Genomic DNA, 12,959 nt, shown 5'->3' on the forward strand with positions numbered 1-12,959 from the left:
CACTTCTCACCTGTTCGCACTCCCCCTGTGTCTCCAGCAGCCTTCATATTCTTTAGCCATTCACTGACTAAGGGCCCTATTACACCAACAGATAATCTGACAGTTTTTTTTGAGCCAAAGCCAGGAACAGGCTATAAACAGAGAACATGTAACAAAGGAAAGACTGAGATTTCTTCTCTTTTCAAATCCATTCCTGGCTTTGGCTTAAAAAAATCTATCAGATAATCTGTTGGTGTAATAGGGCCCTACGACAGGACAGTGCCATGTCTTAATGGTTTTTTGTCAGCTGAGAGGACCGGAGAAGGACACCAGGGAGCATGGACAGGTAAGTATAAGTCAGCAGATTTTTTTTTTAATTTTTTTTTTAACTGCACTAAAACATTTAAATCCTGTGTTAGTGTGTGTTTTTTTAAAGGGGTTGTCCAGCAAAAATCTTTTTCTTTCAAATCAACTGATGTCAGAAAGTTATATAGATTTGTAATTTATTTTTATTAAAAAATATCGTCTTACCAAACCTATTAGCTCCTATATGTCCTCCAGGAAATGTTGTTTTCTTTTCAGTCTGACACAGTGCTCTCTGCTGACATTTCTGGCCGAGACAAGAACTTTGTCTCGGTTTTCTATACATCCCCATTAAAAACCTCTCCTGCTCTGGGCAGTTCCTGTCCCGGCCAGAGATGGCAGCAATGAGCACTGTGTCAGACTGAAAAAAACAACATTTCCTGCATGACATACAGCAGCTAATAAGTATGGGAAGACTTGTAATTTTTTAACAGAAGTAAATTACAAATCTATATAACTTTCTAACACCAGTTGATTTGAAAGAAAAAGCTTTTCACTGGACAACCCTTTAAGGTTCGGACGAACCTGAACATACCATGCTTTTGAAAAGAGCAAATCAAAATCCTTCAGTGTATTAGCTTAAGCCTTTTGTCCTACAGTGCTACATTTACATCTAGAAAAAAAATCATCTTTACTTTAAATAATGCAGTTATTTTGTAGTTAAGTGAATTAAAAAAAGAAATTGTTCTGACCTTTGTCTATCTACATTTTTCTTCAGATTTCACGATGTCCTTCCATTCCATGTTATGTTTCTTCCCATGATGAGTGTCTCTGGACAGACTGGATGACAGAGAAGAGCATAAATGGAAGGCAGGCAAAACATTATGCCTGCATTAAGCGTAGTGATGGATCCTGCTCCTGGTATCGGGGAACTGCCCCTCCAAAACAGGAATTCCTCGACATAGAAGACCCTTAGATCTCATTTTGTGCAAGGTCCACTCACCAGTTCTGAGATTTTTCTTTTTTTGGTCCAGGTAAACATTAGTTCTTCCAAGTCACATGGCTGAAAAGAAGAAGCTGGACCCCAAGCTGTCATGGGACAGGGGTTTAACCCCTTCATTGCTGAACCCTGCAGCACTGAAAGGATTAAATGGATCAGAATGAAGATGGACTCTGTTTCCACCCTAGATCTTAGATTTCCTCTCACTACTTTTCCTATCATACAGTTTATTGGAGAGTAGAAGGCCACTATAGAACCCATTTAATTCTGTGTAGCTGGTCTACAGTTTTTCCCCTGAATTTTCCCAAGTGCCCTATTCCCTTTAAAAAAAGGAAAACCTTCAAAGCGAGGTCCAAGTTTGGAGCTCTGCTTGCCTATCTGTACCCTTTAGTATTCATTTAACTAGTGTTCTCATGCAATCTAAACAGGGACCGGCTTTCTGTGCAATTCTGAGAATGCTTTCATTATACAGTTGCGTCAGTATCTTTAAGTTTTCAGTACCTGGTGTTTTCTTTACTTTTTAGAGTGTCTTAAATGAACACTAATGCTAAACTAATGGTTGCTGTTATAATAATCATGCTGTATATCATACTGACTTCAACAGTGAAAGTATAGATCCGTATAGATGTCCCTTACATTTAAAGAGGCTCAATCAGCTCTACTTATGTTTTTTAGATGTATTTTCCATGAACAAACAATGCTGGATATCATTACAAATCTGGGTTATTCTATTCCTCTGGTATTTGTTGTCAATTTTGAAAAATGTCAAAGAAAAAGGTGTGTAAAAAAATCTATCCCCAGGAATTTATTATAATTGGCTTAGGAGAGGAACCCAGCTAAAAGCCTACAACAAAAACATTATTATGATTTAAATAGATTGTAGAAAATGCGCATTTTAATAATATTTAAGGCAGTTCTCTGATTTTTAATTGTCTCTCCTCTGTGGACCATGAATACATATGCTTTTTCTCATTAAGGGGTTTTGTCTCATCAATGACATTACTGACATATCACCAATGTCTGATGACATTGGTCTAACAGCCTTTTCGTAGCGCCACTGAACTGCGTTCCAGTTATTTCCAGGACCGTATTAACAGCTGCTGCTGCCCTAGGCACTAAACCTGAAGACGGCTCATCTTCACTCACCAATTAGCATAATGATTTTCTAGTTTCTCAACATCATATTGATATCTGATTAGTCTTATGGCGCATTCCCACATTTACTGTACATCACCACATGCAGCCGAAACCAGACCCTCATGCTGTGACCAATAGGCATTTGGCCAATAATCCTGGTAACAGCACATGACTACTGAGAAAGAAATGAGACCGTGATTTCGGCATGCAGTTCTCTACATGTAGAAACATTTTCTGAATTGCCATTTTCATGGCTTTTAACTGCTTAAAACATAAACAAATTTCCAGATTGAATCAATGATTAGAGCAGTCTGCATATAATCTGAAGGCATTCCCACCGCAGTATTGGTAGATTTGTAGGTAATAGCTCCAGGCGTCACATTTAACACCACGACACCAGACCTGAACAACACCGCCATACCAGAGCTGAACAATACTGCCATACTGTGACTGGATAACACTGCCATACCAGACCTGATCAATACCACCATACAACCCCCTCCAACCACCACCACCTCAAAAAGACAACAGATTTACTGGCAGATTTTCCTTTCCCTTGCCCCCCTGCAAGGTGCTGCCCTAATCTTTGCCCCGGGTGCAGGAGAGCCTAGCTACACCTCTGCTTACATGTTTACATTTACTAATATGATTGTGCATGCCACAACGTGCTATTTGTAAGTAATTCAGACTGAACATTTAGGATGTGTGTTCTTTTGGGTTTATTGCGATGTGTTGCATTGTGACAGCAGCAATATAAGCCATGTGCACTCTGTTTCATAGTCCAGCAATTATTGTCTTAATAATATAGAACTAAACTACATGGAAAAACCATAGATACCAGACATGCTTTAATGGTAAACTAAAACGGCATACATCATACACACCATATACATCATACACTCAGAGTACACAAGAAACACAGCACATCCCATTCTCGATACACTGTACTCTTTTTAGTAGTACACAGTCAACAGTTACTGCTCCCCACAAGGCACAAGTTGCGAGTATACAGATCATAGCACCAAACCAAGGTGCACATAAAATAATGTTAAATGTACCTGATGTGCTGTATAGCTTTTGGCAATATTTCAAGGGGTATTCCAATAAGATCATGTTATGTCCTATCCACGGTATTCAAGGGATAGCAAAAAACTATGATATTGTAGTGGGATTAGATCACTTGGATCTCTTACCATCTTCTTGTTGAGGATGTCATTATATTTTGTATATTTTGTGAAGCCATTGCAATATGGCTCTAACCTTCTAAACACGTAAAGATGTTTACAAGTTTATGCAAGTAAACAGTATTGCTATGCAAGAAACTTTTTTCATACCTCAGCCAATGAAACCATGACACAAGCCTTAATTGAAGAACAGCCCCACGATATACATACTACACGCCATCTTTAAATAAATGAGGTCCACTTTGACCATAAATGGGTCAATGTAATTCTTCAGTGCGCAAGAAAAACTTTTAACTTGCAATTTGGAACAGTCAATATAACAGTACTCTTGGTGAGCATCACAATCATTCAGAATAGGGACTGCAAAATATTTTATTCTTTATGGAGCTGCTGAAGATAGCAGAAAGCTGCATTCATCTATAACTGAGAATGAGTGAGGTGGCGATGCCCATGTGCTGTTCACAGCTCCTTTAAAGGACTACTCTGGCCAAAAGTTTTTACTTATGGAAAGTTATACAAATTCCTAATGTACATTAATTATGGGAAATGCACATATAGGGCTATATCCCTTGATTTAGTAGCTCATGAAGTGTTGAAATTCTCTCAAATTGGTGACGTCTCGAATCAGGGTGTAATTCCTATGTAGTGTCCAGCAGGGGGCGCACTATATATAGAAGTCTATAGACTGTATTGTGTCAAAGGGGCTGTATGTAAGTAATGGAGTATTATGTTACTGTGCAGTACACCGTGCTTTATTGATTATGTTTATGGAATACTTTAGGGAGCAAAGTATTCCATAAACGCGGACAGCACTGAGCAGGTAGGGAGAGAGGTGCCCGTGCATCTACCTCCCTCCCCCCTCCCTCCCTGCTCGGTGCTGCTGCCACATATACACTGTACTACTCCTCCCATCATCTGCTCATAGTATGAGCAGATGATGGGGGAGTAGTACCAGGGCCGATCATCAGCATCCCCCCAACCAGCCCCCCTGCCGCCACTGCTGCCGCATGTCCCCTTACATGACCAGCATTCCCCCAACCAGCCCCCTAGCCGCCGCTGCCGTCACTCCTGCCGCATGTCCCCTTACATGACCATAATCCCCCCAACCATTCCCCCCCGTCGCCGCATGGGAGTAGTACAGTGTATATGTGGCAGCAGCACCGAGCAGGGAGGGAGGGGGGGGGGGTACTTAGATGCACGGGCACCTCTCTCCCTCCCTGCTCAGTGCCGTCCACGTTTATGTAATACTTTGGGGAGCAAGGACACTTGCTCCCCAAAGTATTCCATGAACGTAATCAATAAAGCACAGTGTATTGTGCAGTAACATAACACTCCATTACTTACATACAGCCCCATTGACACAATACAGTTCTCAGACTTCTTTATATATATATATATAGTGCGCAGGGGCTTGACACTCCATAGGAATTACACCCTGATTTGTGACGTCATGAATCTTAAAAGAATTTCAACACTCCAACTCTACTCTCAAAACTCCACTCTACTAAATCAAGGGAAATATCCCTATATGTGCATTTCGCATAATTAATGTACATTAGGAATTTGTATAACTTTCCATAAGTAATAACACTTCTCCTTTAAGCTAGGATTTACCAGAACCTGAACTTGAGATGGCAGGGAACCCCAGTGGTCAAACTCCTCCTGCAATCTCTTTGTTATGACCTTTCCTATGAATACTGTGAATAGGGCATAACTTGTCCAAATTGAAATACTCTTTTTAATTCCTTATTACTAGAAAACATTTATCATATTTATAACATACTAATAGGTGTTTCCCTTTTTATTCCTGACATGGCTTTATGGTCCTTGTGTTAGCCAATTTCCTTTGTACAAACAAGTATACTGTATATCACAGTAATGCTATTTGTAGAGTTATTGCTTGGTAAGTATTAAACAGAATGTGTATTTTTTCTGCTACAAGTATTAATTTAAAGCTTTTGTTAACTTTGTGTTTTTATTATATTTTTGCTGAAAATAAAGTCTGAGACTTGTGGAAAGAAAAAGGGAAAGTTGCATGTTCTATGCTTTGCCCTCATTCCAATGCTTGATGACAAATTCTGTATGTGAAAGTTTCATCGTACCATTAAAAAATTATTATTTGCCAATAGGAGAGGCCTTTGACCTGTTATTGTGTGTCACCAGACAACTTTTTTATTTAATACTTTCATTTGGGCTAGAAGAGCTGCACTTCTACATTAGAAAATTAGGCTGTGTCCATTTGACAGGGTAAGACTCTAATGATTGTTGGTATTAGAGAACAAAACATTTTATTTTTTGTTAACTCTTATTTTATTTTATTACATTTTCATTTTTCACACAAACAAAAATTGAAGGACATTGCAATGTCACAAGGCACATTATGATACAAACAATGAACCAAGCATGGGTAATATGTCAGCTGAAACACATGTGCAATAGAAAGAAACGTATACCACAGAAAACCCCGAAAAGGGGGCCTCTCAATCAACGAGTATATACGATGAGGGCATGAGCATGAGTGAAACACATAAACCAGAAATGAGCACTGGAAAGCACTAAAGCGTGGCAAATCCCCTAGTCACCCGTGTGGGGGGAAAAGGGGAACCCATGAGCTGAATGTGCCCGTTTGCTTCATTCACGGAGACAGACAGACACAAAACAGACTAAAATAAAAAAAATATTATTAGGTAAGACAAAAGACAGAAAAGGAACACTGAAGGGAAGGACAGGAAGGAGAAGGGAAGTCCAGTGATCGATTAGTAAAGTACCCAGTGGGTATCACATAGGAAGGTCGCAACATCATGGATATAAGTCTATTATATCGCCAGGACTATAGCTCACGTCAGAAGATGTGAGAAAGAAGGGAAGCTCTAAAAAAGAATCCATGGAGTCCATACCTTAGTAAACTTCTCAGAGCAGTCATGTGCCTCGGCCACCAGTTCCTCCGCCCTCTATAGTGCACACAGTTCTCTATGCCAATCAGACAAGGAAGGTATGACCACAGACTTCCAGTGGCGCGGAAGCACCATCCTAGCGGCCGCTATCATGTGTTGCAGTATGCTTTTCTTTTGGGTTTCCAAGGTCCCCGGCAGGAGCGAGAGCAAAGTTAGTTGAGGAGTATGAGCCACCACCTTTCCAGAATAGGCCTCATATATTTTAAATATGCCCTCCAAGAATGGACGTATTGCAGGTACATGCGATGTAGCAGCTGGGGGCAACGATACCATCGCGACAATATTTTGTAGTTTTTCTCTTTTAAGTGTGCATCTAGAGACATACTATGCGAAAATATGCAGATCTTCAGCAAATTATCAGAAGAGAAAGTTACACCAAGGTCCCTTTCCCACGCTGAGAAGAAGGGCGCCCATCATTGCTCAAGGTGAGGAGTAAGGAGTACATTCTCGAGAGAGTCCCCGTGCACACCTCAGAAGAGAGAACCCAATTGTCGAAATCAGTACAATCAGGAAAAGCTGGGGAGCTGGCCGAGGAAGCACGTAAGAAAGAGCACAATTGATTATAGGCAAAACAGGACCCTCCCATCCGTACAGACTCCCTGGAGGGCAGGCAAAGTCGGGATCTGTGATGCAACCAGAATATCTGCTAAGCAAGGAGAGGCCTCGCGTTTCCAAATTAAAAAGACCGATTGTGTGAGACCCACATGTCCCATACAAAATGCGTATGTCTGGTCAGATACGCCCATGAAGTCAGGGATTCCTTATCAGCTTTGAGGAGCCAAGGTGAGGTGGACAAGGTAGCAGGGGAATGTCTGGTTTCCAATGCCACCCAGCGTTTCGTAGATATGTTGTGGGTCCAGTCAACAATTCTAGCAAGCACCACCGCCTCATGATATAACTAAGTCAGGGAACCCCGATCTCCCCCTAACTCTAGATTTCGTCAATATCTTATGGCTCTACCGCCATCCCATACGTATCTGGTAAAGGCACATTGCAGTTGTTTAAAATAGCTGGAAGGTACCTATATCGGAATAGTCTGAAACACATAGAGGAATCTAGGCAAGACATCAATCTTTAGGACATTCATTCGCCCAAACCAGGATAAAAACTTGCGATGGTAAGCCTGTAGCATATCCATGGTCTTTCTGTGCAGTGGGAGGTAATTTAATGGAAAAAAGCAATTCTAAGCGTGAAGGGATCTGGACCCCAAGGTATTTAATACTCTCACGCTGCCAGTAAAAGGGAAAATTAGACTGCAGAAGAGCTATGTCAGTATCTGAGAGAGAGAGATGTTCAACCCCTCGGACTTGGTGAGGTTAAGTTTAAAATTACTGAGCCTGCCAAACTCCTCAAATTCTCTCAGAACCACAGGAAAGGAAATATGGGGCCGAGTGATATATAGCAGTAAATTGTCCCCATAGAGGGCCAATTTATGCTGCTGACCAGCCACTTTCACTTACATCAGGATTGCCACGAAGGGCTACTGCCAGATGTTCCATTGTTGAAATGTATAGGAGCGGAGACGGGAAAACCCTGCCTCGTCCAGTTACCAATGCGGAAGGCCTCCGACAGGGTTCCATTTGCTCTGATTCTCGCTGTAGGTGAGGATTACAGGGCCATAATTGTAGCGATAAATTCAGCTCTGAGTCCCAATTGGGCCAAGGTAGCTACTAAGAATTTCCAGCGAACCCTGTCAAATGCCTTCTCGGCATCGACTGAAAGAAGACACATTGGAACCCGGGTTTGACGTGCGCGGGCAATTAGCGTAACTTTACGGAGGGTATTGTCCCTCGCCTCCCTTCCAGGGAAAAACCCCACCTGATCAGTATGAATGACATTAGGGATAAATGCTATTCAAACGAGTGGCCAATATCTTGGAGTACAATTTGATGTCGCAATTGATTAAAGATATAGGCCTGTAACTGCTACATAGCAAAGGGTCTTTCCCTGCTTTGGGTAACACAGTCACGTGAGCTTCCAAAGATTGTTTTTAGGGAATGTGGAAGTAGCCAACACAGAATTGAAAACCTTCGTTAGGAAAGGAATAAGTAGACCTTTAAAAAATTTAAAGAAGGGGGCAGTAAACCCATCTGGGCCAGTTCTCTTCCCATTTTTCAGTGAGAAGACAGCTGCTTCCACTTATAAGTCTGTAAAAGGGGCGTCAATACTTTCCTTTATTTCACGTTCAATGGTAGGCAAGGCCGTCGATTCCACATATTCTTTGATTTTCCTGTCTAACTGAGGGGCAGCCATATCCGCATAATAACCAGGAAGTGAGTATAGAGTACCATAATAGTCCTGGAATGCTTTAGCTATGAGTCTAGGATCATGACCCAAAGAACCTGTGGAATTCATGATATGTGGGACATAGGTAGGGGCAGTGCGTGGATGGAGATAGCAAGCCAAGGCCCTCTCACATTTATTGGCGTTAGCGTACAGGTAACTGCGGAATCAAGTTTTATGGTTCGCCTCAACCACAGCAATCCGCTCCTGGAGTTGTTCCCTAACCTTAGCTATATAAGATAACACAGAAAGATCGGGAGTGGGTGTGGGAGGTCATGGGCCGGATGGGTTTCGAAGGGTCCTCCATGAATAATCTACATTCCCTATACACCTCCCCTCAGGCACGCGTGGGTACCCCGGGGTTCCTGTCCTCCCCCTTCTCCCCGACCAAAGGCACAAGGCAGGGGTGCCCCCTATCACCCCTCTTGTTCAATATAGCTATTGAACCCCTTTCCAGGGTCTTAGCCTGTCCAGATATAGCAGAGGGGATTGTGGTAGGAGGCATTCCTGTCAAATTAGGGACCTCTCTATGATTTTTTTTTTTTTTAAATCAGATAATTTTTTTTATTAACTCTCACATTGCAGTACAATTGCCCATACATTACATATCATTTGCATGTTTCAGATTAATGCCTTCTGTTCAGCAACACTTTACAGAAACACATATTGCATGAAACACAAAAAGTGCCATATATAGGTTCGAAGTCTTCGGCTGTGCCTGCAGTGAGTTCGCCATTTTCTAACTTTTCCTCCAAAACAAGCAAGAAATCGAGGTCATTACACCTACATATTCTTCAACAGTTATACTATATTGCATGAATCTCACGACACCCTGTGTCAGTATTGCCACATAATACTAGTAAAAATAACTATAATGAACAAACTAGAAAAACAGGTCGCAGAGCCTCTGTATCCCTCACTGTGTCCGTCCAGTATTTTCTGTGTTGCCCTGAAGGGAGATCTCACATAAGTATACATAGCTAATAAGCAGCCCAGTTCCAGTCCTTGGCATTCAGAGTGAAGAGGGGGAACGCACTACTACATTCATTGTTCATAGTCACAACTCCCCTACCTAGCCAGAGAAATTGCTGAAAGGGGTTCCTACATGTCTGCAACAATATCTGGCATATCCAGGCATCTACTCCATATTTGTTCAAACTTGCGGAGACATTTCCTTTTAATATATACCCCTCTTTCCAGTCTAATGATATTCATTCTATTTAAGAATTCTGCTATGGTGGGTGGTTCTTTGTGAATTCATTTGGAAGCTATACACTTGCGTGCCTGAAAAAGTATCCTCTGTATTCCCAGTACAGTATAGTCGTCTAATTGCAAGAGACCCAACATTCCCAAAACATAATGAGATGGTGATAGTGATGCCAAAGACGTGTTGGATAATGTCCTTCACCCCCCTCCAGTAGGTGTCTAGCACCCGCAGTCCCAGAACATATGGATTTTGTGAGCGTCTTCCGCCTCACATCTAGGGCATTTAGATGTCGGATGGTACCCTATCTTGTGCATGACATGTGGGGTTTTATAGACTCTGTGCAACAAAAATAACTGTGGCATCCGCTGGGCTTCACATAGGGACAACAATGGAACCATTTCCAACACCTCCCGCCACTGAGAGTCCTCTATAGGCCCAATGTCCTGAACCCACTTGTCTTTAGTCATTAAGGGAACCACAGTGAGTTTGGATTGCAACAATATTGAGTATGCTGAGGATATAGCTCCCTGCAGCGTTCCTTTTTCTCCCACAGCATCCAGAAGGGGGTGAGATGAGAAGGTTAAAGGTGTTAAGGTGTGCTGGGCTTGTAGTGCGTGACAGATTTGCAAGTATTTATGAAACATTACATTTGTAAAAAGAAAAGTTTCCTTAAAGGGAATCCGTCAGCTCCCGGGCACTTCCTAAGGTGTTGACAGTGTGCTGTAGCTGGCAGCCCCCAGTAAGCATGGTGCCTTTTTGGTCATTTTCCGTGCAGTGGATTATGTAAAATCTTACGTCTCCTACTGTCACAGAGCTGTTGTTCGTGCCATACTTGTCATGCATCCTCCTCCCCCTTCATGAATAATCAATGCTGCCCGGCCTCCTGCTCGCTCAGCTATCACATTGCAGATCAGTCCTCTGTAGGCAGGTTATGTCTGAAAGAATCTTTCCTCTGTAATGTGTTGGAGCTGTGGTCTAGGGGTAACTCACCTGTCTAGAGACCTGCCAGCAGTTCATTCTCTGGTTTGAATCCCCTGATGGAAATTAAATAAATGTATTTTTTTTTCTCATTATTGTATCATTTTTAAGGCTATGTTCACACACAGTATTTTTGCTCAGTATTATGGTCAGTATTTTGCAACCAAAACCAGGAGTGGATTGAGAACACAGAAAGGCTATGTTCTCACACTGTGGAAATTGAGCAGATGGCCGTCATTTAATGGCAAATATCGGACATTGTTTTAAAAAAAACCCAGTAATTATTTGCCATTAAATGACAGCCATCTACTCAATTTTAACAGTGTGTGATTATAGCCTTTCAGTGTTTTCAATCAACTTCTGGTTTTGGTTGCAAAATACTGACCAAAATACTGAGCAAAAATACTGTGTGTGTGAACATAGCCTTAAAAATGATACAATGAGGAAAAAAAAGACATCTATTTAATTTCCATCAGGGGATTCGAACCAGAGAATGAACTGCTGGCAGGTCTCTAGACAGGTGAGTTACCCCTAGACCACAGCTCCAACACATTACAGAGGAAAGATTCTTTCAGACATAACCTACCTACAGAGGACTGATCTGCAATCTGACAGCTGAGCGAGCAAGAGGCCGGGCAGCATTGATTATTCATGAAGAGGATGGAGGATGCATGACAAGTGTGGCACGAACAACAGCTCTGTGACAGTAGGAGACATAAGATTGTACATAATCCTGGGGGCTGCCAGCCACACTGTCCGCACCTTAGGTAGTGCCCGGGAGCTGACGGATTTCCTTTAAGGAAATCAAAAGAGACAATTGAACCATCCCTCCATACTTGTGATGCATAGCATATTCCAGCACTCTTCCATGGGGAGAAACCCTCCAGCCGAAAAAATTCTGGCAGCTGCGGGTTTTTCCAAAACGGAGTGAGGGTAGTAAAACCAGATATTCCCAGTAGTGTTTTCGTGTGGTTCCATACTCTATTCATTAAGCGAAGAGTTGGCAAGAATCTACCTCTGTCTACAGCACACGCCGTGTCTACTGCAGCCAGGGGTGGCGTGTGCCCCGTTAACCAGGAGGTCATCCTGCCTACCACTCCTATCCCCTCTGTTTGCCCCCACCCTTTCATATGCTGTAATTGGGCTGATATAAAATACAGGAAAGCGTCGGGAATTGTTAAGCCACCCTCTGTTTTGGGCCTCTGGAGGGTGTCTAATTTAAAGAGGTATTCCCCCCCCCCCATTTTTTTTTTGCATTAATACGTTGCCCACCCGTAGCTTTCCATCTTTCCAATATCAATTTATTATGGATTCTGCACAGTTTTCCTGTTATCTAGGTGCCCCCACCCCCACAGATTGCAAAGAATCATCAGCTCTCAGTCCAACCCGACACCACTCCCTGCTCCTTGCCCGCATCCTCCGAGACGGCATCACGTGTCCTCCATCTCTCCAATGGGCTGGCTTCTAACCCTGCCTATTGAAGTGAGGGAGGACACTGACAGCTGCTGCTGTCTCCCGACTGCCTCCCCCCAGGTCAACTGTGTGCCCCCACGCCCCTGAGCTCACCTGTGGCCCCCACACTGTGCCCCCTGACGTTACTGCCCCCCCAGCTCACCTCGGCACCCGCCCCCCCCCCCTCCGGGAATCTCCTCGGCATCCCCCCTCCCGTCTCACCCGCAGCACCTTTGCAAGCCGCCCCCCCCCCCCCGTCTCACCTACGGCACCAACCCCTCCTGGACCCCACACAGTTCAGTATAGCACCCCCCGCCACCGGCTGCTCTGCTTGGTTGGTTCCCGGGATGTGGGGGGTGCTATGCGGTGTTCAGTAATCGATCTGACCCCCCCCCTTAGATGCCAAATACATCACCCCCCTCCCCCTTCAAACCCTGTGTACCCCTCACCAGATCTGCAGCACCGGGCTGGCTCTCAGCTCC

At 43.2% G+C, this 12,959-nt stretch overlaps 1 protein-coding gene across 1 annotated transcript in view; it reads left to right on the forward strand.

Annotated features, from left to right (window-relative positions):
- Positions 1-5,731, forward strand: part of TIMP2 (TIMP metallopeptidase inhibitor 2) — a 378,832-nt gene extending 373,101 nt beyond the window's left edge. Inside the window, exon 5 of the mRNA XM_069952571.1 lies at positions 1,061-5,731. Within this exon, the coding sequence (XP_069808672.1) occupies positions 1,061-1,258 (198 nt within the window). The 3' untranslated portion in view covers positions 1,259-5,731. The remainder of the gene's footprint in view (positions 1-1,060) is intronic.
- Positions 5,732-12,959: the final 7,228 nt, after the last annotated feature.

Source organism: Dendropsophus ebraccatus, chromosome 14 (assembly GCF_027789765.1).
Source record: "Dendropsophus ebraccatus isolate aDenEbr1 chromosome 14, aDenEbr1.pat, whole genome shotgun sequence".
NCBI lineage: Eukaryota > Metazoa > Chordata > Amphibia > Anura > Hylidae > Dendropsophus > Dendropsophus ebraccatus.